At 39.3% G+C, this 23,153-nt stretch overlaps 2 protein-coding genes across 2 annotated transcripts in view; one reads left to right on the forward strand and one right to left on the reverse strand.

Moving 5' to 3' along the window:
- LOC139716887 (ferrochelatase, mitochondrial-like) overlaps window positions 1–23,153 on the forward strand; it is a 140,150-nt gene that overhangs the window by 12,833 nt on the left and 104,164 nt on the right. The window lies entirely within an intron of this gene.
- On the reverse strand, window positions 464–2,107 carry LOC139716786 (uncharacterized). The gene has a single exon (XM_071628354.1). The coding sequence runs from the start codon at window positions 1,996–1,998 to the stop codon at window positions 967–969; it is 1,032 nt and encodes a 343-aa protein (XP_071484455.1). The 5' UTR covers window positions 1,999–2,107; the 3' UTR covers window positions 464–966.

A 23,153-nucleotide genomic window follows, 5' to 3' on the forward strand; every position in this document is an offset into this window, starting at 1 on the left:
ATTGTACTGCTGGGAATGATGCCACTAGTTGTCCAATAACCTTCGCAACTGTTCTGATAACAGGTTTCTCAGTAGCCAACAGTTCTTTACAAGACTGCTTTATGTTCTCCTGTTTTTCTTTTGGAAGCCTAACACTCATATCCAGAGTGTTCAGATTGAAACCCAGAAAGGTAATCTCATGAGTAGGCTCTAAAACTGATTTTTCAGGGTGAACAATAAACCCCAAATTTGATAGCAACTTAGTAGTTGCGCTCACTGCTGCCTGCATTTCCTCGGCAGTTTTTGCAATGATAAGTGTGTCATCTAGATATGCAATTACAATGTGGCCCTGCTCCCTGAGCGTTGCCAAAACAGGCTTTAGCAGTTTTGTAAAGAGCCTTGGTGCTGAACTAAGCCCACTGGGAAGTGCTTGAAATTGCCATAACCTTCCCTGCCATGTAAATCTCAGGAATTTTCGAGAATCTGGGTGGATAGGAACCGTGAAGTATGCGTCTCAGAGATCGACTGAAGCTAAATAATCTCCCGGAGAAATAAGAGGTAGAGCTGTCTTGATATTATCCATCTTAAAATGCTGATACAAAATACTCTTGTTTAATTCTGTCAAATCCAAGATGACCCTGAGGCCGCCATTCTTCTTTGGCCTTGTGAAAATATTTGATATGAATTCCCCTTCTACATGTTCACATGCTTCTATGACATTTTTCTCAACCAGCTTGTTGATTTCTTCCTGAATTGAGGCCATTTCCTCAGAATTTCTTTTGAATTCATGAACGGGTTTTTCCCTACAAGGGGGATATTTAGCTGGGTCAAATTCAAGCTTGTAGCCCTGTACAGCTTGCAAAATATATGTATCAGATGTAAGCTCTCCCTAGTTGTGCATATGTAGCTTCAGTCGACCTCCGACTGCAATATCATTGACATTAGATGTTATCGTCTCCCTTACCTCATCACTGTTTGGGAGTTGCTCTATTTCATCCTGCCCTGCCCTTGGCCGAGCTTCCGGTACTGTGGGGCTTGGCGTCCCTCTCGAGACGCTGTCGGGGTAAACGTATGGGGAGCTTGTGGAGTCCTCTTCCTCCACTGGTTTCGTTGGCCTAAAAAAGGCCTAGATGTGCTCCCTGACGAATCCGCGTAGGATGTCCGCGACACCCAACCAGCTTCCTTGTATCTGCGTTGAGACCCCTGGCTTGGGTAGGGGTGATAGGCCGGCTTGGGTCTTTTAAACCCGCCTCTCATCACTCCGGCCGCCGCTTTGTGCTGGTCTTGCAAGTCCTTTACTTGCTTGCCCAAGTCATCCCCAAAGAGATACTTGGTTACAGGGTTTGTTGGTTTGCAGAGATGAGTAAATTTCGTGTTCAGATCCGGCTTGATCAATTCTTTACGAAGAGCATTCATCTCAAAGTTTGCGTTGCACAACAAAGCTAGAACGTCTTGCTGTTCGGGAGATATGTTGCTTGGATCGAGCAGGCTGACATAAGCTGAGATACCTCTTGTTAGGGATTTTTGGACCCTCTGAAGTTTCACATCCTTCGTACGAACAGGGGCAGAGAGGTTGTCCCAGATCGTCTGATTCACTTTCGGGGTGTCGATCCCTCGACAGTTCGACGGCACTGGGTATTTGCTACTTGTCTCATCGAGCACTTTCTCGTCCAGATGATGGCTCATCAAGTAGTTGACAGAGCTTGCTAGCTCCTCATCAAGAGGCTGTCCAATATCTGATGCCACCGCAAATTTAGCAGCAAAAGCTGGTACTGTCTGTGCTTCTGCCCTATCCACGCACGACTCCAGCTCTGAGCTATGCCCTGCACTCAAGGCATGCACCATGTCATCATCCTCAATATCCATTTCTTCTGTATGTGCCAAGTCATAATCTGCACTAACGCTAGAAGTTGAAGCAGAGGCTGAATCACTTCCACTGGCACCGCGATCAAGATGTCGGTCTGACTGTGCATGTCCCATGCCTGCCACCCCTTCCCTTTTACTGGGAAGAGCCTCCATGAACTGACAGAGCAAGCCTTCGAGTCTATCAAGACGACTGTTTACGGTCCCAAAGTTATCATTTGTCAACTTTGACGAGTTGGATTTCGTAGCAATCCGAGGCCGAGTCGCCGCTACCGCCACGCGGTCGCCAGCCTCCATCACCGCCGGTACTCCCCGTCCACGGCCCGTGTTGGCAGCCCTACCTTTCGCTGCCGCTGCGCGGTCAGCTTGGCTAGCACTCACCGCCTGTTGTGACTCCATTGCTGCTCTGTTTTCGCCCGAAGATTCTGCCGCTGCGCGGTCAGTTTTCTTCTCTTTGTTTTCTTTTTCCGCGGCCACGCCAGCGGATCTTCTATCCTTCTGTTCTTTCATTATTCTGATAAGTCCGAAAGGAAGAATTTCCGCGAAATTCTTGAATATTCGAGGGTTGTGAAAAATCCTTTTCACACACACAAAACGCGCCAACGAATTGCCACACACGTGACCAGCGGGATCTCATATTACACCCGATGAGACATGTAGTCTCGATCGGAGACTTACGTAATAAAATACATAGTCTGACCACATGTTGTAGGATAAAAATAAAAACACCCTACAAAACATATACATCACTGATCCTTCATTTCAAATACATATCAAAATTATTATCAGAAATAAAACAAACAAAAAAATTCAAAAACCTGTTTTTTTCTGCCCCTGAAAGACTACATGTATGATCTTCCATTCCTCCTTTACACATCATTCTCAAACAAAGGGTGATTTCCACATAAAAACAATATACTCAACTTTCCTATCTGTCTGTAGATCGATGTCATCCCATTCATATTGCACACCAGTAATTTTTCTTGCTTGTTTCAGTGCCTTTGTGATTGAGCAGTTTTCCCTTTCCTAAAACTGCTAATCCAGACCACCCATCCAAACACCAGTATACTTTCCAGTAAAACAAATATAAAGTAATGATATCAACAGAAAATGATCTCAATTTCCGTATAAGGATATAAGAAATACATTCTTTATGCACAGTTTACTGACCAGTCCGGTGCAGTGTTCCTCCCAATTTAAACTTATTATCAGTCACCATACCCAGATACTTATAACTATCCTAACATCCTAGGCTATCCACCTATTGTTGAATGAGAACACCCCCATAAAAAATATACATCACTGATCCTTCCTTTCATCTATACATATTGAAGGTTCTTATTAAAAATGGAACGAAAAAATTCAAAAACCTACTTGTTCTGCCCCTGGAAGACCGTAGTCTTCTCCCACTCCTCATTTGCACATAATTCTCAGACAGGGGGTGGTTTACATTTGAGACAATATACTCAACTTTCCTAATAATTCTCTGTCTGCAGATATCATCCCATTGATTTTGCACACCAGTAATTTTGCTTGCTTGTTTCAGTACCCTTGTGATTTGAGCAGTTTTCCCTTTCTTATGACTGCTATACCAGACCACACATCCAAACACCAATATACTCTCCACAACTGAGGAGTAGGACAAATGTAAAATGGTGGTATCAACATGGAATGATCTCAATTTCCTTAGGAAATACATTCTTTGTGCACACTTACTGACCAGTCCGGTGCAGTGTTCCTCCCAATTTAACTTGCTGTCAATCACCATACACAGATACTTATAACTATCAACAACCTGAATATCCACTCCATGAATTATATTTACCACTGAAGAAATATTCTGTTTATTTTTCCTGAAATCTATTTACCATTTCTTTTGTCTTGCTTTCATTCAGTCTGAGACCGTTTTCATCACACCATTCCACAAACGTATCCAATGAGTTCCTATACTCTTCTTCATTATCCCTATTGATAAGACCAACAATGGCTGTGTCGTCAGCATATTTCAAAAAAGAAACAGTGCTGCAACTGGACTGACAATCATTGGTATACAGTATGAACAGAACTGGGGACAAAACACACCCTTGAGGAGACCCTACCTGAGTTATCATAGCATCGGACATGACACCTGATACAAGAACTGACTGAACCCTATTTCTGAAAAAATCACTGATCCACAGTAACAATGTAGGATTGACCCCAAAAAACTTCAACTTTTCAATTGACTTATAAGGCTCCATTGTATTGAATGCAGAGGAGAAGTCAGCAAAAGTGACACAAGCATAATGTCCTAGGCTGTCCACATGTTGTTGGATAAGATGTGCCATTGTCAGTACTGCATCATCTACAGATTTCTTTGATTGATATGCGAACTGCAAATTTATCTATAGATGCATTTTGAAATAGGCTGAAGGAGAAGTTTGAGTATTATCCTCTCAAAACATTTTGCAACCACTGATGTTAAAGCTACTGGTCTGAAATCATTGAGTTCCCTTGGTCTTGACTTCTTAGCAACAGGTATTATCGTTGCAGTCTTCCAACGTACTGGAACAGTATGGGTTGACATGGATTTTTGGAACAGTCTGGTAAAGGGAACAGCTAACTGTAATGTGCATTCTTCAGGAGTTTTCCATGAATCTTATCAGGACCCATTGCCTTCCGAGCGTTAACACATTCAAAGAGCTTCTGAACCCCTCCAGTTGAAATAGTGACCGAACAACCATCAGATTGTAATAGATGGTTAGACTGAGTATTAACAAGATCCTCACAATCCCCACTTTCAAATCTGCAATAAGATCTGTTCAGATCATTTGCAAATTGATTTGCATTCTCCCCAGGGAACACCACATTCTCCTTGTTTTTCGACGAAAAACCAGTCATCACTTGCATACACTTCCATGCATCACGTGTATTATTTGTTTTAAAACAATTCTGAAGTTTGACTTTGTATGCCCTCTTTGCTTTCTTGATTTCTTTCCTCAGATTGCTCCTAAGTTCCCTTTGCCTCTGTAGATCACAATCTATAAATGGGCAATTCCACGGTAACTGACGTTACACGTAAGGATTTTCATGAAATTGTTTACCTTGTAGTTTTGTGAAGGAAAGTACCTTGGGCTTGCTATTAGCATTGATGAATAAGTTCATGAGAATGAAGAAATAGGTGGAAAGTTTTTCTCTCAAACTGCATTTCTTATCACATAGCAAGTGAAAATGTGTTGGTAACTGACGTTACGGAAAAAGGACATGGGAAATTATGGTGTAGATGTAAATGGAAATATCTCATGTCCCTGACTTTTAGCCTTTATGTGTTTAATATGGCAATACACCTAGGTTCTTAGGAACAGGTGTGCAAAATAATGTGCACTTTAGTTGTCTCCTTTTACCACCATGCCAATTTCAGTGAAGACATGACGGTAACTGACGTTACGTAACTGACGTTACGCTTACATTTGCCATAGGGTTTACACATGCAAAATCATGATTGGGAATAGCTATGTGATATTTCATAATTTTGACCATTCAGAATGATTTGGTTGATATGGAGTCATACCTTGGTTCATCAGTCATAAATACACAATGAAATGAAACAGTAGTCCATTTTCTTTGTGTTCTATGAAAACTTAAAGGTAAACATGTCAGTAACTGACGTTACGTAACTGACGTTACACATACTTTGCCGTGGGGTTTACAGAGAACTAATTTATTTAACAGGCTATTATACTGCTGCAATGTACCAGTGACAATCCCAGGCAACTACAGCAACAAATTAAAACAAAATCTAAAGACACAAATAATATTGGGTGGGACCTTAGGGGGCACCCCCCCCCCCCCCCATGCCATAGCACAGTTGGGCAAAAATAATGTAAATGCACAAGAGGATATTTCTTGACATTTGTCTGAAGATTTAACTTTTATTCAACATTTATGATTACACAGAGCCATTAATAGATTAAGCAGTTCCAAGTATAAATATATTGACATGACTAAGGGCTTTTTTGTTTGTTTGTTTGTTTGTTTGTTTTTTAATGAACAGGAAAGTTTTTATCTTGTGCTCCACCCATAATACCTTGTAGTACTACACAAAACATGGATATTTTTGTGCTTGAAAAAAATATCAGAATATCTTCCAGGTCATGGGGAAAAAAACATGTATCAACTCATAAATATGCATAAATATGTATGAAATCTATTGTGATGTATTTCTCCTTCTTTTCTTTATTTTACTCCTGATGATCTCCATCATCAATTGATTTAAATGAAAAGTGCCACATTTTTAATATTTCTCTGTGAAGAAGAAAAATAAATGCTTTTTGGTCAAAAGAGCGTTACTGTTTTATTCCTAGCTTGAAGTAATTTAACTGTTTTTCTTTTCCTTTTCACTGATATATCACGGCTTGCAAATACATTCGAGATACCAAGAAATTGGACTTTGCAATGAAAGAATACTAAAATCAATATAAAAACTCTTCCTGTTCATAATTATCATGTGTTGTATTACAAAACGTCCCTGCATGAATAGAATAAAGTAATCAACAAATACACACTGTATGAACAATTTTTAGCTCACCTGAGCCAAAGGCTCAAGTGAGCTATTGCGATCGCCCTTCGTCCGGCGTCCGTCGTGCGTCGTGCGTCGTGCGTCGTCCGTCGTCCGTCGTCCGTCGTCCGTCGTGCGTCGTGCGTAAACTTTTTACATTTTCATCTTCTTCTTGAAAACCCCAAGACCGATTTTCATCAAACTTGGCAGGTAGCATCCCTAGGGGGTTAGGAACTCAATTTGTTAAAATGGGCACCATGCCCCACCCAGGGGGCCCCCAGGGGGGCCCAAACCCCCCAAAATTAAGGAATCTGTAAAAATCTTCTTCTCTAGAACCAGAAGTGATAGAGCTAAGTTAATACTATGAGTTAGTACATTGATGACTGTAGTTTCAAGTTTGTTCATGGCAGAATCAGGGGTGCCCCCCTTGGGACCCAGGGGAGGGGGGTGGGGAAGGGTTCTAATGGGGCCTAAATTGTACATTTTCATCTTCTTCTTGAGAACCCCATGACCCATTTTCACCAAACTTGGCAGGTAGCATCCCTAGGGGGTTAGGAACTCAATTTGTTAAAATGGGCACCATGCCCCACCTAGGGGGCCCCCAGGGGGCCCAAACCCCCCAAAATTAAGGAATCCGCAAAAATCTTCTTCTCTAGAACCAGAAGTGATAGAGCTAAGTTAATACTATGAGTTAGTACATTGATGAGTGTAGTTTCAAGTTTGTTCATGGCAGAATCAGGGGTGCCCCCCTTGGGACCCAGGGGAGGGGGTGAGGAGGGGTCCTAATGGGGCCTAAATTGTACATTTTTATCTTCTTCTTGAAAACCCCATGACCCATTTTCACCAAACTTGGCAGGTAGCATCCCTAGGGGGTTAGGAACTCAATTTGTTAAAATGGGCACCATGCCCCACCTAGGGGGCCCCCAGGGGGCCCAAACCCCCCAAAATTAAGGAATCCGCAAAAATCTTCTTCTCTAGAACCAGAAGTGATAGAGCTAAGTTAATACTATGAGTTAGTACATTGATGAGTGTAGTTTCAAGTTTGTTCATGGCAGAATCAGGGGTGCCCCCCTTGGGACCCAGGGGAGGGGGTGAGGAGGGGTCCTAATGGGGCCTAAATTCTACATTTTTATCTTCTTCTTGAAAACCCCATGACCCATTTTCACCAAACTTGGCAGGTAGCATCCCTAGGGGGTTAGGATCTCAATTTGTTAAAATGGGCACCATGCCCAACCCAGGGGGCCCCCAGGGGTCCCAAACCCCCCAAATGAAGGAATCTTTATAAATCTCTAGAATCAGAAGTTATAGAGCTGAGATAATATCATGAGTGAGTACATTAATGACTGTAGTTTCAAGTTTGTTCATAGGAGATCCAGGGGTGCCCCTCTTGGGTAGGGGGGGGGGGGGGGTGGTTGGAAGGGTCCAAATGGGGGCCTGAATTGTACATTTTCATCTTCTTCCTGAAAACCTCATGATGGATTTTTGTCAAACTTGGCAGGTAGCATCCCTAGGGGGTCAGGATCTCAATTTATCAAAATGGGCACCATGCCCCACCCAGAGGGCCCCAGGGGGCCCCAATCCCCCCAAATTAAGGAATCTTAAAAAAATTGGGCCCTTATTGTACATTTTCATCTTTTACTTGAGAATGCCTGGTCAAATTTTAATTTAGATTAGTGACTGCGTGAAAGGTGAACTTGCGATACTCAGGTGAGCGCTAGACCCGCGGGTCTCTTGTTTTAAAACCCTATAGAATCCTCTCTCACTTTGAGCAACATCAGTGTTAAGTTTCAAACAATAATGAGTACATGCCCTACGTACCATAATACAAGTTGAGCCATGTTAACTACACCACACATTTAAGTGCAAGAGAAGAAATATCTGTTTGTGCATTTGCCTTGAGGTAGAAACTTGACTAAGCTTCCTGAAAAAAAAAATGCCAGCAAAAGCAAACATTGGTGAAGATTGTTAAACTGTTGGTACTAACATACAGCTGTGCAGAAGTTTGTTTGTTTGTTTGTTTGTTTTTATAGAAAATGTGGTTAACATGCAATCATGTCACTGATTAGGCCTACAAACTTTGGTAGCTTTATCATCCCGTAGGACTGGGAATGTACTAATTTGAGTGCATATACTGCATGTGGCAAACTAAACTTCCAGATGATATAACCTTAAACTTGTGCTGAATCAAAAAAAAAATGGTAAATGAATGAATAAATGAATTTAGAAATAAAATAAAATTTTAAAAAAATATCCATGGACATACCATGGCAATGACATCATTCCCTATGAAAGGGATAGCTGCTCTTTGTTGTAAGTTGACTTCCCAGATGTATTGAAATGGTCAAAAGTCAAAAAATTTGCCTCAGTTATAATTACTGTCATGGTAACTGACGTTACATACTCATGTATGACGTTTCGGTAACTGACGTTACACATTTTGTAGTGTTCATTTTGACTCGCCAGTATGCCAAGTATCCTTATTTCTGGTATTAAAATAAAGGCATATGGGCATACATTAGAAATCCCAAGTTACATCATACAGGTCACTTCCTTTGATGAATAAACTTAAAAATTCCTTGTTTTTGGTAACTGACGTTACATCCATCATTATCAAAGTAATTAACAGTTTTTATCAAATTCTTTAAAGCTACCAGCTTTTTTTTCTATCGTGTGGTAAAAGACTTCTTTGGTAACTGCATACATATGAAAGATTGTTGTTTAGAGTACTAATAAAGTGGATATACAGAGAGTAATTTATGCGACAATACACTCTTTTCGCCATTGAGTTATAGGCATATTCTGGCAGCCATTTTGAAATTCAAAATGGCCGCTTTTATTGAAAAACATAATGATTCTTAAAACTTCAACTCAAGTACTGTCTGAAAATGTATGGTGTTTGAAACAAATATCATTTTGAATTTTTGGCACCTGTGTCCTAGTTACCGTGGAATTGCCCAAATGCCTGATGTCTCTGATGCAGAAGTGACTGCATTTCTGGCGTTAGCCAGGGCTTGTTATTAGGAAATATCTTGACTCGTTTCACAGGGACATGTAATATTCACAGAACAAGATGTAACCATTTATCGTATCTGTGATTTCATCTATATCCCCAGCAGAATAAAAAAGCACATCCCAGTCAGTGAGTTCATAACAGTCCTGTAATTTTTGTAATGTTTCATTCTCTAAACTGAGGTTTCACTGACTTTAATCTCTGGCGATATTTTGGAAGTAAATGAATAACATTGTGGTCTGAGTTACCCAATCCATTCTGGATCACAGATTTATATGAGTTTGGTACAGAACAGTAGCATTGGTCAAGAATTTGTTTCCTCTTGTAGGCTGATCAATACATTTTTCAAAATTAACTAGAACACAATCCAGATTACAGTGATTCATGTCCCCTAGCACAAACTTTGGCGAGTCCGGGGACTGTGTGTCCAGATCCTGTACTGTGTTCTGTATAACCTCTTATGCCAACTCGGCATTTCCATCGGGGGGTACATACACTAAAATAAAATGTAATTGATTGAACTCCCTTGGAAGATAAAACCGCCGCAATGCTACACATAACAATTCTATAATAATTATTCTCATCACAGACAGTCTTCACAACCTGAAAATTCTGACACCAACGTTTATTTATGTACATCATTACTCCTCCTCCTTTTGTTTTGTTGATTCCACTTCTGTCATGCCGTATGCAGTCGAATCCTGTTATGTCAAACAGATTATCAGGAATCTCCGGCTTTAGCCAGGTTTCTGTGAAACACAGCACACTAGACTCTCTGAAGTTGGACAAATATCGGGTACAGGCACGAATCTCGTCAATCTTATTCCTCACTGACCTTGTGTTACTCAAAGTTATGAATGGAAGGGGTGGGCGCTGCCGTCTTCTCTTCAACCGTTGCCGAATTCCTCCACGCCTACCTCTACGTCTATGTGGTTGGGGCTGATGTTCCTCTCCAGAGTGAAAACCATCACACCTCAGCGGCACCCAGTCCAGTAGCTCAGGCACCCAGTTCGACACTCTCGCAAGCTCGTGCAAGACGTTGTGTTCATACGTAATACGATGGGCATGTGCACGTGTATTGCCACTCTCCCAGCAAAGTAGACCAGGCGGTAAAAAGACCAATAAAATCACGGAGCAAATCCACACAGCACAGACGATTTTTGACAGACATTTTCACAACTGCTGTGGTCAGTAATGTCAAATAGCTCCGATGAATAACAGTCACATGGAAAAAATTCACAGTTGCAAACCAAAAACGGATAAAAAATGGACGTTAGCCACTTGAAACATGTCGCCACAGTGCAGCGCCACCAACTGTATCTGGTGCACACTTTCGATAAAATATTTGTAAATCTGTCAATCTATAGGTGTATTAAGTCCATGGAAAATAGATCAAATGGGGGAGGGTGTGGGAAGACGTATCCCCCTCCCACACGAGAGAGACTTTGTCTTTTTAGAATTGAAATCCAGCAACCTGCCATCTGGTGCAGACTTAGGGTGAAATAATTGGACAGATATCTAACAAAAAAAGCAAGAAAATCTTTTCATCTCGGGAATTATACTGTAATTATATGAGGTGGGACGGATATGGTGCGCTTGCCCCTCGAACGTTTTATGGAGGCAATTTTTTTTTCTGTCAAAAAGCAAGAAAATCTTCTCATCTCACGTATTATTGATTATGGGGGGCAAAATTATGATATGCTTGCCCTTCCAATGTTTTTATGGGGACAACTTTTTTTCTGTCAAAAAAGCAAGACAAGTCTCTACATACTTGTAAGTAGCACACGTACATTGTACATGTATGCGAACGTGTACGTGCTCCGTACCGTATGGATGTACAGTACGGTCGATAAATAGTAAACACTGTATAGAATACTCGTTATAGATATGTATAAAATCAGTGCTAACAGATTCCAGATGAGAATTGTTTTTGCCCACGATTTTGTTGTCCCTGGTGCAAAATATAAAAAAACAGTGAAAAAGCAAGAATAATTATTAAGCGTCCAGCGTTGAGGTCGCTCGCAGACTGAAGTGGTGATTTTTATGCCTCCACCACGAAGTGGTGACGGAGGCATTATGTTTTCGGGTTGTCCGTCCGTCCGTCTGTCTGTCCGTCCTTCCGTCCGTCCGTCCGTCCTTCCGTCTGTCCGTAATGAATTTTGTGGACAGCGTAACTTAAAAACCTTTGGAGGTATCCTAATGAAACTTGGCATGTATATGTATTAGGGGGTGAAGTTGTGCCTGTCAACCTTTGGGTGCACATGCGCAAGGTCAAAGGTCAAAAGGTCAAGGTCAAATACTGTAAAACAAGGAATTTTCGCGAGCACTTTAATTTCGCGAATTTCGCGAGCGCCAAGATTCGCGAAATTAAAATGCACACGAAAGTCCATGTTTACATTATATGCATTGAACGCCAGTGGCACTTCGCGAAAATTTCATGCCACGAAAAAGGCTGTCGGCTCCAATTCGCGAAAAATTCATGCCGCGAATATATCATGTTTTACAGTATGTAAAATTTCACTATTTCCGTATCTTTGCAATGCCTGAAGATGTTTTCTTGAAACATAGTGTGTACATGTATTACCCAATTTAGATTCTCTGGTGAAAGTTTAGGGTCATGAGGTCAAAGGTCAAAAGGTCAAGTAAAAATATTAAAACTGCACTTTTTAGCTCACCTGAGCCAAAGGCTCAAGTGAGCTATTGCGATCGCCCTTCGTCCGGCGTCCGTCGTGCGTCGTGCGTCGTCCGTCGTCCGTCGTCCGTAGTCCGTCGTCCGTCGTGCGTCGTGCGTAAACTTTTTACATTTTCATCTTCTTCTTGAAAACCCCAAGACCGATTTTCATCAAACTTGGCAGGTAGCATCCCTAGGGGGTTAGGAACTCAATTTGTTAAAATGGGCACCATGCCCCACCCAGGGGGCCCCCAGGGGGGCCCAAACCCCCCAAAATTAAGGCGCACCTGGTAAAGTAGGGACGGCGAGCGACGCGGTGCGACGCTTCTGCAAATTTCTTTCAATTTCCGACGTCAAAGGACACCCAGCGACGGTTAGCGACGGCATACAACCAGTAGTTTAGACTGCGTGTCGGCGGGCGCCGCCGAGCGTCGCAAAGCGTCGGCTAACTCCCAAGTATACTTGTAAAAGACGAGCCCTCAAAAATGGACCGTTGCATGTACGAAAAGGAGCTTACCTGGTGGCCGTCTCGCTGCGTCCGCAAAATAAGCTCCTTCCCTCTACCCTCCCGATGCGTCCCGATGCGTCTCGAGGCGTCCCTCGTTGAATGGCGACTATTGTTTCGTAATGAATAGAAAGCTTATACTACTAGTGCTAAGCGGAGAAGCCATCGGCAATCCAGGATTTAGGGCCACGCACTATTTTGACATGAAAATTACACTTACTGATACATGTGCAAATGTATTTTAGGTTACAGAAATGAATTGTGAAATGATTCAACTCCTCAGCAATGCAACTGCGAACCAAATTCGGCAATTAGTATTAAGGAAGAAATGCCATAAATATACTATTGCTTGATGCTTAAAAAAAATCGCGAGTTTACCGTTTAATTCGCGCTACTCGCGCGCTCGCTACTCATGATCCGAATCCCCGATAGCATACGCGTGCGTGTACGTAGTGCAGCGTTCGAGTATACTTGGGCACACAATCTGCGCCCTGGGCTTGAGATGAAATTTTATGAAGCATAGCTGTGACTTGTGAGAGCTAAAACATCAAATGCAAGTCCCCGCACCGTACGTAAATTTTCATTTAAACGCAAGGAAGTTCATTGCTAAAAGGAAGCGTGATTCCGTAGGCAAATATCGAACGCAACCTTCACTAATCAAATGGAATAGAAAGTGCTACATATTACTAGCAGACAAAGCGAAGCCATCGGCAATAGGAGGGTTTGGGGCCAAGCACTGTTTTGACCTGAAAATTACACTTAACTGATTTTCTAGGTTACAGAAATGAATTCTAACATGATTCAGCTCCTCAGCAGTGCAGTATCGAACCAAATTCGGCATTAAGTATGAAGGTAGAATTGCTGCCCGATGCTTACAAAAATCGCGAATTTACCATTTCGCGCTACTCGTTCGCTACAACTCCCGATATCGATCCGAAAATCCCCGATACGCATAAAGTATTATGTGTTATAGCGTGTGGTATAGTGCACATAATCTAAGCACCGAGCTTGGGAAATTTCAGTAGTTGCGAGAGGTAAAGCATCAACAAATGCAAGTTCCCGCCCGAGAGCGAGCCGTACGCAAATTTGCATTTTATTGCAAGCAAGTTCATTGCTATTTATAAGCGGACGCACGATTTCGTAGGGAAAATATCGAAGGCAACCTTGACTAATCCAATGCCAATTTGCGTTTGTTTCTAATTCAACGCAAAGTTTCAGGCAAAACTGTATTACTTTATTTGCAGTTGCAAGTCAAATCTCTCACAGGGTCAGCGAGCCCTGTCAGTCCTAACAACTTTTTAGGCACGACGGACATCCACTCGTTGGTATCTATTCCAGAATGCGTTCGGAATACTTAGTACCTTTTATCTCAGTGGCATGCACTCGAGAATGCGCGCATTCTATACCCATTCCGGCCGTCGCCTGGCCTAGAAATAAGCCGGGCATTCCGGAATGAAACTGAGAATGCATCAACAATGAGGGTGACTTTGTCTAATCTCTCTATTGTCTGTTAAAACCTAACGGTAACACTACCAACAGGATTAATTTGCCAGGGTTCACAGCCTTTGTCTTCTAGAATGCATTCGACCAGCCCCACGCTTTCACCAATGAGGTGCATTTTGTATACGTACATGCCGCTACTAGCTCACCATTTTGCTTCCTTCGCGAGCTCTCAACGATCGAACATGTGGCTCTGGCTGACCTGGTACATATTGCGAAGGTACCAAGGTAGTCTTTATCCAGGCATGCTAGATTTCGAATTTTCTATCAAAGGACATTTAATTCAGTTTTCGCCTAGAAGGGATAAATCAATCCTTTTGCATGGCTACATGACCATTTGTGATATCAGGGAGGTGAGGTCTGTTCGCTATATGTTTTTTTTTAGGCGAAAAGAAAGACAAAACAGTATCATATGACGTTTACAGGAACTCAAAAGGGGCTTTTACTCAAGACTAGTGCTAGAGACATGTCCCTGGCTCACTCCCACTCCCAGGCCAGACTGTCTAATTGATATCTACACGTGGTTTACAACAAGGGTGGGGTGTGAAGGAATGCATACGCGCATTCCTTTGCTGGCAGGCAACACTAACTTATTGATTGATCCACTCTGCTTTCATGGAAATTTCCACAAGCTTGGCCTGGCTGGGGCATAGGTATCATTCCCATTTATTCTGCCAGCACATGTTCCTTGTTTTGTTTTAGTTTTAGTTTAGTTTTGTTTTTGTTTTTGTATTGTACCGAACTTCTTCTTTGTCGGGTGGGCTGGGGAGAGGAAAGATCAAAGTGAGCTGAGAGGGAATGAGACAGGGAGAGGGGAATCAAAAGGAGGAATCGTCTGCTAAGCATGTTGTCTCCTATACTTTTGCACAGTTCCATTATTATTGTCATCAAACGCCGATCATGTGAAATTAACCGGATTTTGATCAAATAGAATTGAACTGATATGAATAATAATATGAAAATCAGTGCTGTTGCTACAATACAAACGCATTCTACGTCACTACGAATGATTACAAGTTACTGATCTTATACTGCAGGACCTATAATGTATTACAAAGCGTTTTTAAAGCGACAGGGCTGTGTATGAAATTACAGACCAGCGTGGCTAAGAGCTACCCTCACAACCATGAAGCACACGGGCAAATTACAGATAGGAAAATTATTCGACATGTATTCTAGCATGTTCCGGAGCTGCATGTTATTGCTATTTACTTTCGAACGTAAAAGCAAACATGTGACATTTATTTTATCATCGTACGGAGTTGTATATTATCGTTATTCATTTCTGAACGTTAAAGCAAACATTCGACATTTGTTTTAGCATCTTCCGGAGCCGAATATTATTGCTATTTACTTTTGAACATAAAAGCAAACATCAAACATCTTAATATCATCGTACGGAGTTGAATATTATCGTTATTAATTTCCGAAAGTTAAAGGAAACATTCCACATTTATTTTAGCATCTTCCGGGGCCGAATGTTATTGCTATTTACTTTCGAACATAAAAGCAAACATCCGGCATTTATTTTACCATCGTAAGGAGTTGAATATCATTATTATTCATTTCCCAACGTCAAAGCAAACGTGCGATATTTATTTTAGCATCTTACACAGCCGAATGATATCCTTATTCATTTCCCAATGCAAAATCAAATACTCGACATTAATTTTAGCACCGTACGGAGCTGAATCTTACCGTTCTTCTTTTCCTAAAGTATAAGAAAACATCTGACATTTATTTTAGTATCATACAAAGTCGAATATTACCGTTATTCATTTCCGAACGTTAAAGGAAACATTCGACATTTATTTTAGCATCTTCCGGGGCCGAATGTTATTGCTATTTACTTTCGAACATAAAAGCAAACATCCGGCATTTATTTTACCATCGTAAGGAGTTGAATATCATTATTATTCATTTCCCAACGTCAAAGCAAACGTGTGATATTTATTTTAGCATCTTACACAGCCGAATGATATCCTTATTCATTTCCCAATGCAAAATCAAATACTCGACATTAATTTTAGCACCGTACGGAGCTGAATCTTACCGTTCTTCTTTTCCTAAAGTATAAGAAAACATCTGACATTTATTTTAGTATCATACAAAGTCGAATATTACCGTTATTCATTTCCGAACGTTAAAGGAAACATTCGACATTTATTTTAGCATCTTCCGAGGCCGAATGTTAGTGCTATTTACTTTCGAACATAAAAGCAAACATCCGGCATCTACTTTAGCCGAATGTTATCTTCATTCATTTCCGAACGCAAAATCAAATATCTGACATAAATTTTAGCACCTTACGAAGCTAAATCTTACTGTATTCATTTCCAAAAGTATAAGCAAACACCCGACATTAATTTTAGTATCATACAAAGCCGGATATTATACCGTTATTCATTTCTCGAAAATAAAAACAAATATCCGACATTTATTTTAGCATACGGAGTCGATTGTTAGCGCTGTTCATTTCCAAAAGTATAAAGGCAAACATCCGACTTTTCTTGGTGGCCCGATCGGTCCACCAAATTCTTCATAAAAATATATGAAATTTTGGTGCCCGACGTGCGTTTTTTGATGGCCCCGGGCCACCGCTAGTGTCGAGACCTGACGGTATTCCTGGTAGGTACCTCTTAGCAACGGGGTTGGCGTCTCAATCTGGCGAGAAAAAATACGAATGTATCGAACTGCGGTACGAAACGCAACTTTAGGCGACGAGTATTATGTCGTAAAAAACAAACTAACCAACATACAGAAAAATCGAACAAAAACAAAATCTCTGTGTTAGAAATCCGTTTCCAGAGACACTTTTACTCATTTTTTTTTTTAATTTCACACTCAAACTGAAATACAACGTGTATAACATCGCGCGACTTTTCTTTCTCACAACGCAACAGGGCGGCGTGTCGTTCTTTTGAAGGTCAAAGACAATCGTAGAGGTGCACGATGCCGCTATCATTCTTCGTGAATGAATGGTTTCAGTAATGCGTCTGCATTCTCGGACGCATTCCGGACGCCTTGAATAGAGGATTTTATAATCCCCATTCTCGGAATACGACGGAATGCCTCTATTCAGAAGGCTGAGGGGAGTAACAATAGGGCATTCTCAGTGCAGGCAGAATGCGTGGACCGGGAATGAAGTAGAGAATGCCTGCATGCCGGACGCATTCTGGATTACCAGCGACTGGATGTCCGTCGCCACAGCATATAGGCCTACAATTCATCACATTTTATTTTGCTTTCTGCAGAATGTGCGTCATCATGCGTCCCGAGGCGTCCCTCTCTGAATGGCGACTGCTGTTCTTTAATGAATAGAAAACGCTAAACTGTACTGGCAAACAAAGAAGAGAAGATTAATCATTATCTTATAATGTCTTAATGAAGTGTAAAGTTACTCTAAATACTACGGATTTGGAAGTAAAACGTGATTCGTTTTCTTCTCTTAAATGCGTTCTTTGAGACCTTCAGCAAATTGTGATAGTCCCTTACGTGCTACTAAGTAGGTTATAGCTCGTTATTCCGAAGGTTCGTTATTCCCGAATTTCATTTTCGGACTAACGAATCTCCGGAATAACGCCACAAATGTTCGGATTAACGAACCTCTATAAGGTATAGGGAATTTGCGTGTTTCGGATCAACGAACCTTCAAGTTCAAGTTCAAATTTATTTCCATTCGACATAAAATCATCAAACAATTCATACAAAGAAAACACATAGATACAAATATATGAATATCAAAAGAAATATACACACATACACAAAACAACAACAAGAACAAGAGCCGATGCGTAAATTCATGTGAATGGGGGGTCAACAGAGAAGAGCAATAAGCCTTGTAAATCGCTGACCCCTAGAAAACATAAATAATGTGTAAAATATATCGGGAGTATAGAAACGAAACTAAGGAGGAAAAGAAAAGGACAGGACTGAAGAACAAATCAAAAGACATATATAAGTGCAATTAAAGTAATCATTCTGAATGAGAATAAGAATTCAGGAGTGAAAGTTTATAATTCCTTTTAAAACTATTCAAAGACGGTTTCATTTTCAAATCAAATGGTATTTCGGTCCATATTAATGGACCTTTATAAAAAACTGTATTCTTAGAAATATTTGTTCTCACATGACATAAATGATAATCATTAGCACGACGGGTGTTGTAAGCATAAACATTACTATTCAATAAAAATTTGGAAGAAATATTGGAGGGCAATAAACCTTTTGAACACATATACATAAAAATTGCAAGATTATATCTATTAATATCATATACATTTAAAAGCTTCAAATGAAAAAATAAAGGTGAAGTGTGAGCATTAAAAGATACATTGGAAATTATTCGAATAGCTTTTTTCTGTAATACAAACAATTTTTTCATTTATTTAATTTATTATTAATCAACCAATTACTCAGACAAATCAATTCATGATTGAATAAATCCACCAAATAACTAAAATTGTTATGTGACATGAACACACTGGCGTCGTCTGCAAATAAGATAAACTGTAAAATTTTACTTGAACAAACAATATCATTAATATAAATCAGAAATAACAATGGACCGAGAATGGAACCTTGTGGCACTCCACAACGAATGCATTTATACGAAGACTTATAATTGTCAATTGTTACAAACTGAAATCGCTTAGACAAATAATCTTTAAATAATCTTAGCAAAACTCCGCGAATACCATAATTTTCTAATTTATTCAACAAAATTGAATGGTCAAGAGTGTCAAAAGCTTTGCTCAAATCAAGAAACAAACCAATAGTGTACTGTTTCAAATCAATTGCTGTTGTAACTTTATGTATCAAATCAAGAAGAGCTGTAGAAGTGGAGTGTCCCGAACGGAATCCATACTGACTGTTTGATAAGAGATTACATGAAATGAAAAAAGTGTATAGTCGTTTATATAGACACTTTTCAAATACTTTGGAAAATAACGGCAGAACAGATATCGGACGATAATTCACCAAATTAGAAATATCACCACTTTTAAAAACAGGAATTACCTTTGCAATCTTCAGTTGATCCGGAAATACGCCATTGGAAATACACAAATTAAATATATCACATAAAGGAGAACAGATTACATGAATCACTCTTTTCACAACATCAACAGCTATATCATCATAACCTACACTGGTTCCACTCTTTAAATCATTCACAATATCAATAATTTCTTTACATGTTATTGGAGAAAAATATGCCGTTTTATCATTTCTTGTCAATTGTGAACTATAATCATAATTTGAATATTGCACATTGTTTGTAAGATTAAAACCAATATCAACAAAATAATCATTAAATCTTTCAACCATATCATCTTTATTAGTAATAGATGCACCATCAACATCAATTTTGATGATATTTTGTTTTTTAGATTTCACACCTAATGCATCATTGATAACTTTCCATGTTAACTTTATGTCTCCTTTATAACCATCAAATTTCTTTTTATAATATTCACGTTTCACCTTCTTTAATTCATTTGTTACTTTATTTCTAAATTTCTTATAAACTTTTTTCCTATATTCAGTAGGATTATTCATATATTTCTTATATAATCTCCATTTTTTCCTTATCATTTTCATCAAATTCTTATTAATCCATGATTTATTTTTTCTATGTTTTACTTTGATTTCACACAAAGGAAAACATCTGTGATACAAACATCTGAATTTCGTTATAAACTCATCATAACAACAATTAGGATCAAATGACTTAAAGTTCCAATCAATACTTTCCAAATTACGACAAAACTGTACAATATTCATATCATTTATTTGTCTTTTCCAGGAAACACACCTTTTTTCTTTAATCTCATCATAAGAAACACAGAATACAGGAAAATGATCACTGATATCAGCCAAAATCAGTCCACAAAATATATTTCTGATATTGTTTGTAAATATATTATCTAATAAAGTTGCAGATTTTGGAGTCACACGGGTTGGATAATGAATAAGTGGATACAAAGAATATGTTGCACATGCATTCACAAAATCATTAGCATATGAACAAAAAGAAACATTCATTAAATTTATATTAAAATCACCAACCAAATATATTATTTTATTTTCCCTATTTACAATGTTCAAAACAGAAGAAACTTCATCTATAAAAAATTGCACAGATTGATTAGGTGGCCTGTAAAAAACACCCAACACCACGTTCTTATTAACAGTATTTTCTATCTCAATGAATAAACTTTCGCAGTGTTCATTACTCACACTCAAATCTTCTCTATGTTTATATGTTAATCCATCCCGTACAAAAACTCCCACGCCGCCACCTCTTTTACCAACTCTATTATTATACACAAAATCATAACCTTGAATATTACACATATGAGCGTCATTCTTCAACCAAGTTTCAGTGACTCCTAAAATAGAAAAAGAAAGATTCAAACACTGCAATAAAGCACTCAAACCATCAAAGTTTCTAGTTATACTTCGGCAATTAATATGCAAAACAGAAAAATTATTACAACTCAGAGAGTGTTTGGAAACCTTGTCATTGAATTCATCAGGTAAATAAAAAGACTGATCAATCTCCTGAAATTCTTCATTACCATTAATGGGCGACAGAACTTGTGATATTGTACTGAGATTTAACCTATCTATTGCACTTTGATATATATTGCGTAAAGACATGGCAAAGAAAGGAGAGAGAGAGAGAGAGAGAGAGAGATGAAACAGCAAAAAGAAACAAAAAAGTAGATTATATCTGACACATACGCACACAGGTGCGCAACACATAAAATCGCAATTTATACCTTAAGTTAACAAAAGAAACCTTGACAGATTGTATCATCCGGATGCCATCAATTACGAATATAAGCAAAAAAGGTCAGTTTCCATGGGAATTATGTTACGTGTTTAAATCAGACAGAGATGATATGAGCTTCTTTTTTCCTGTGGACTTCAGGAGGGCTATGACACGCCCATCATTCGACCACACTGCACTAACTTTGTCTTTCATTTTGGAGGTTGCCGCCAGAAGTTCAGCGTTCTGAATAACGAACCTTCAGAATAGCGAACCTTCTGAATTTTGAATTGATTTGATTTGATTTATTTCATTCTCATTTTCATTTTCATTTTTTTCTTTCATTCCACAAAACATAACACAAAGTAAATCTCAAATTCAATCATAAGCATATATACATTGCAAAATATAACGATCAATGGTAATCAACAAACTTACAAAGATATGCACACATACTGGAATTACAAAGTTATGTTTGAAGGATTAAAAAAATGAGAACTGGGGGGTCCACTAAAAAGCATTGCTTGTAGATTGTGGACCACTCTAAAAAATCTTCAAAAATACTTATTATAATTACAAGTATATACATGTACATAATACATAATACAGAAAAAAAGACAAAATGAAACAAAGAACAGAGACACAACAACATGACATGACTAAACTGAGGGGGATACGATTGAAAGGAATATAGCAAAAAACAAATTTAAGGGAAGAAGGAAAAGAAAGAGATAAAGAGAGTGCCTATACACGCTGGACAGAGACACGGAAAAGGGGATTGTGGAAGTATTTCGGACAGCTGGTGACTGCACGCAGCTGTGGAAAAGTTAAGGATATAAACTGCCGAATTTCTTTACTTTATAATGCCATTCTTTACTTTATAATGAATAACGAACTGCACCCACTAAGAACAGTTGTATTTAGTGGCAAGTATAGATACGAGGCCGATTGTAGTCATCATCATGAAGCATACTAACGTAGTATTTAATCTTCCAGCGCGCGTTGGTGCGTTGTTTGTAATTCTTGGTAAAACCACATTGTTTTCAAAGAGAGAACATTATCTTGCTGATATAGATCTGCTCTACATAGCTGTCACATTCATGACAGCAGTTTTAAATTCTGTATAAACCTATGTCATTAAACTTTTCGTCTAAATTTCGTCTTTATATACCCACTGATTAAATACGAAAAGATTTTAAAAAGTGGTGTTCATCAAAGAAGGGGGTCTGGACATTCACATGTTGGCATCAGTGACTGTTCATTCATCACGATTTATTTTTCTCTGTCCATTCACGAATCAACAGTATCATCATTCATCTAGTATTAAGACAAAAAGGTAATGTATATAGATAGGGAACATAACTGCATCACCAATAAAATGTTATTATCGATGTGTATCACAACATACCTTGGTACCTGCTCACACTCGTGTTCATTCATTTGTTTTTGTTTTCATAAAATTCATTCTTTCCTATCTTGGTGGTACCTTATAAGCAGCCGTTGAGTTTGCAATTCCCTCGTCGATTGAACGTCGACGGACTCTTCGATGATTTTCAGCGTCGATTATAACTTACCTGAACACCCACAGACACGCACGACAGCTTTCAAAGTCCCTTGACGGTATAAACTTGGAGAGGTGCTCACATGGACTGTTATCTCGGTGTCGTATAACATGCCGAAACACACAAATTCCCTTTGCCTAGAGGTTCGTTAATCCGAAAATGAAAAAGGGTCTGTTAATCCGAACATTTTGTGGCGTTATTCCAAAGGTTCGTTATTTCGAAGGTTCGTTAATTCGAAAATTAAATAGGGTTCGCTATTCCAAAGGCTCCTTTATCCGAAAATGAAATAGGGTTCGTTATTCGGAAGGATCGTTAATCCGAAATTAAATACGGTTCGTTATTCCGGAGGTTCGTTCATCCGAAATGAAAGAGGGTCCAGAACGAACCTTTGGAATAACGAGCCTTATTTTATTTTCGGATTAACGAACCTTCGGAATAACGAGCCTTTTTTCATTTTTGGAATAACGAACCTTCGGACTATTTAAAGATCCTTCGGAATGACGAACCATCGGAATAATGAACTGTAACCCTGCCTTACGGGGGACGGGGAATGCTTTCATCTTCTCAAGAGACCTCTTTGTGTGAGAGAATGCAAAACTTTCTAAGGATGTTTTCAATTATTGTTTACTAGAAAAAATAGACATGTGTTGTTTTCAGGCTTTTTCATTTTTCAATTTATTGGATTTTAAACATCATTTTCCGAAGTACGTGAATCCATTTTCTTTTTCTCTGTCATGACTGAAATCAGAAA

This window comes from Diadema antillarum, unplaced genomic scaffold, assembly GCF_040938485.1.
Source record: "Diadema antillarum isolate AM-2024a unplaced genomic scaffold, OU_Dant_1.0 scf00000001, whole genome shotgun sequence".
Classification (NCBI taxonomy): domain Eukaryota; kingdom Metazoa; phylum Echinodermata; class Echinoidea; order Diadematoida; family Diadematidae; genus Diadema; species Diadema antillarum.

Coding starts and splice junctions, on each gene's coding strand:
- LOC139716786 (XM_071628354.1), bottom strand. CDS start 1,998: ATGGAGGCTCTTCCCAGTAAAAGGGAAGGGGTGGCAGGCATGGGACAT.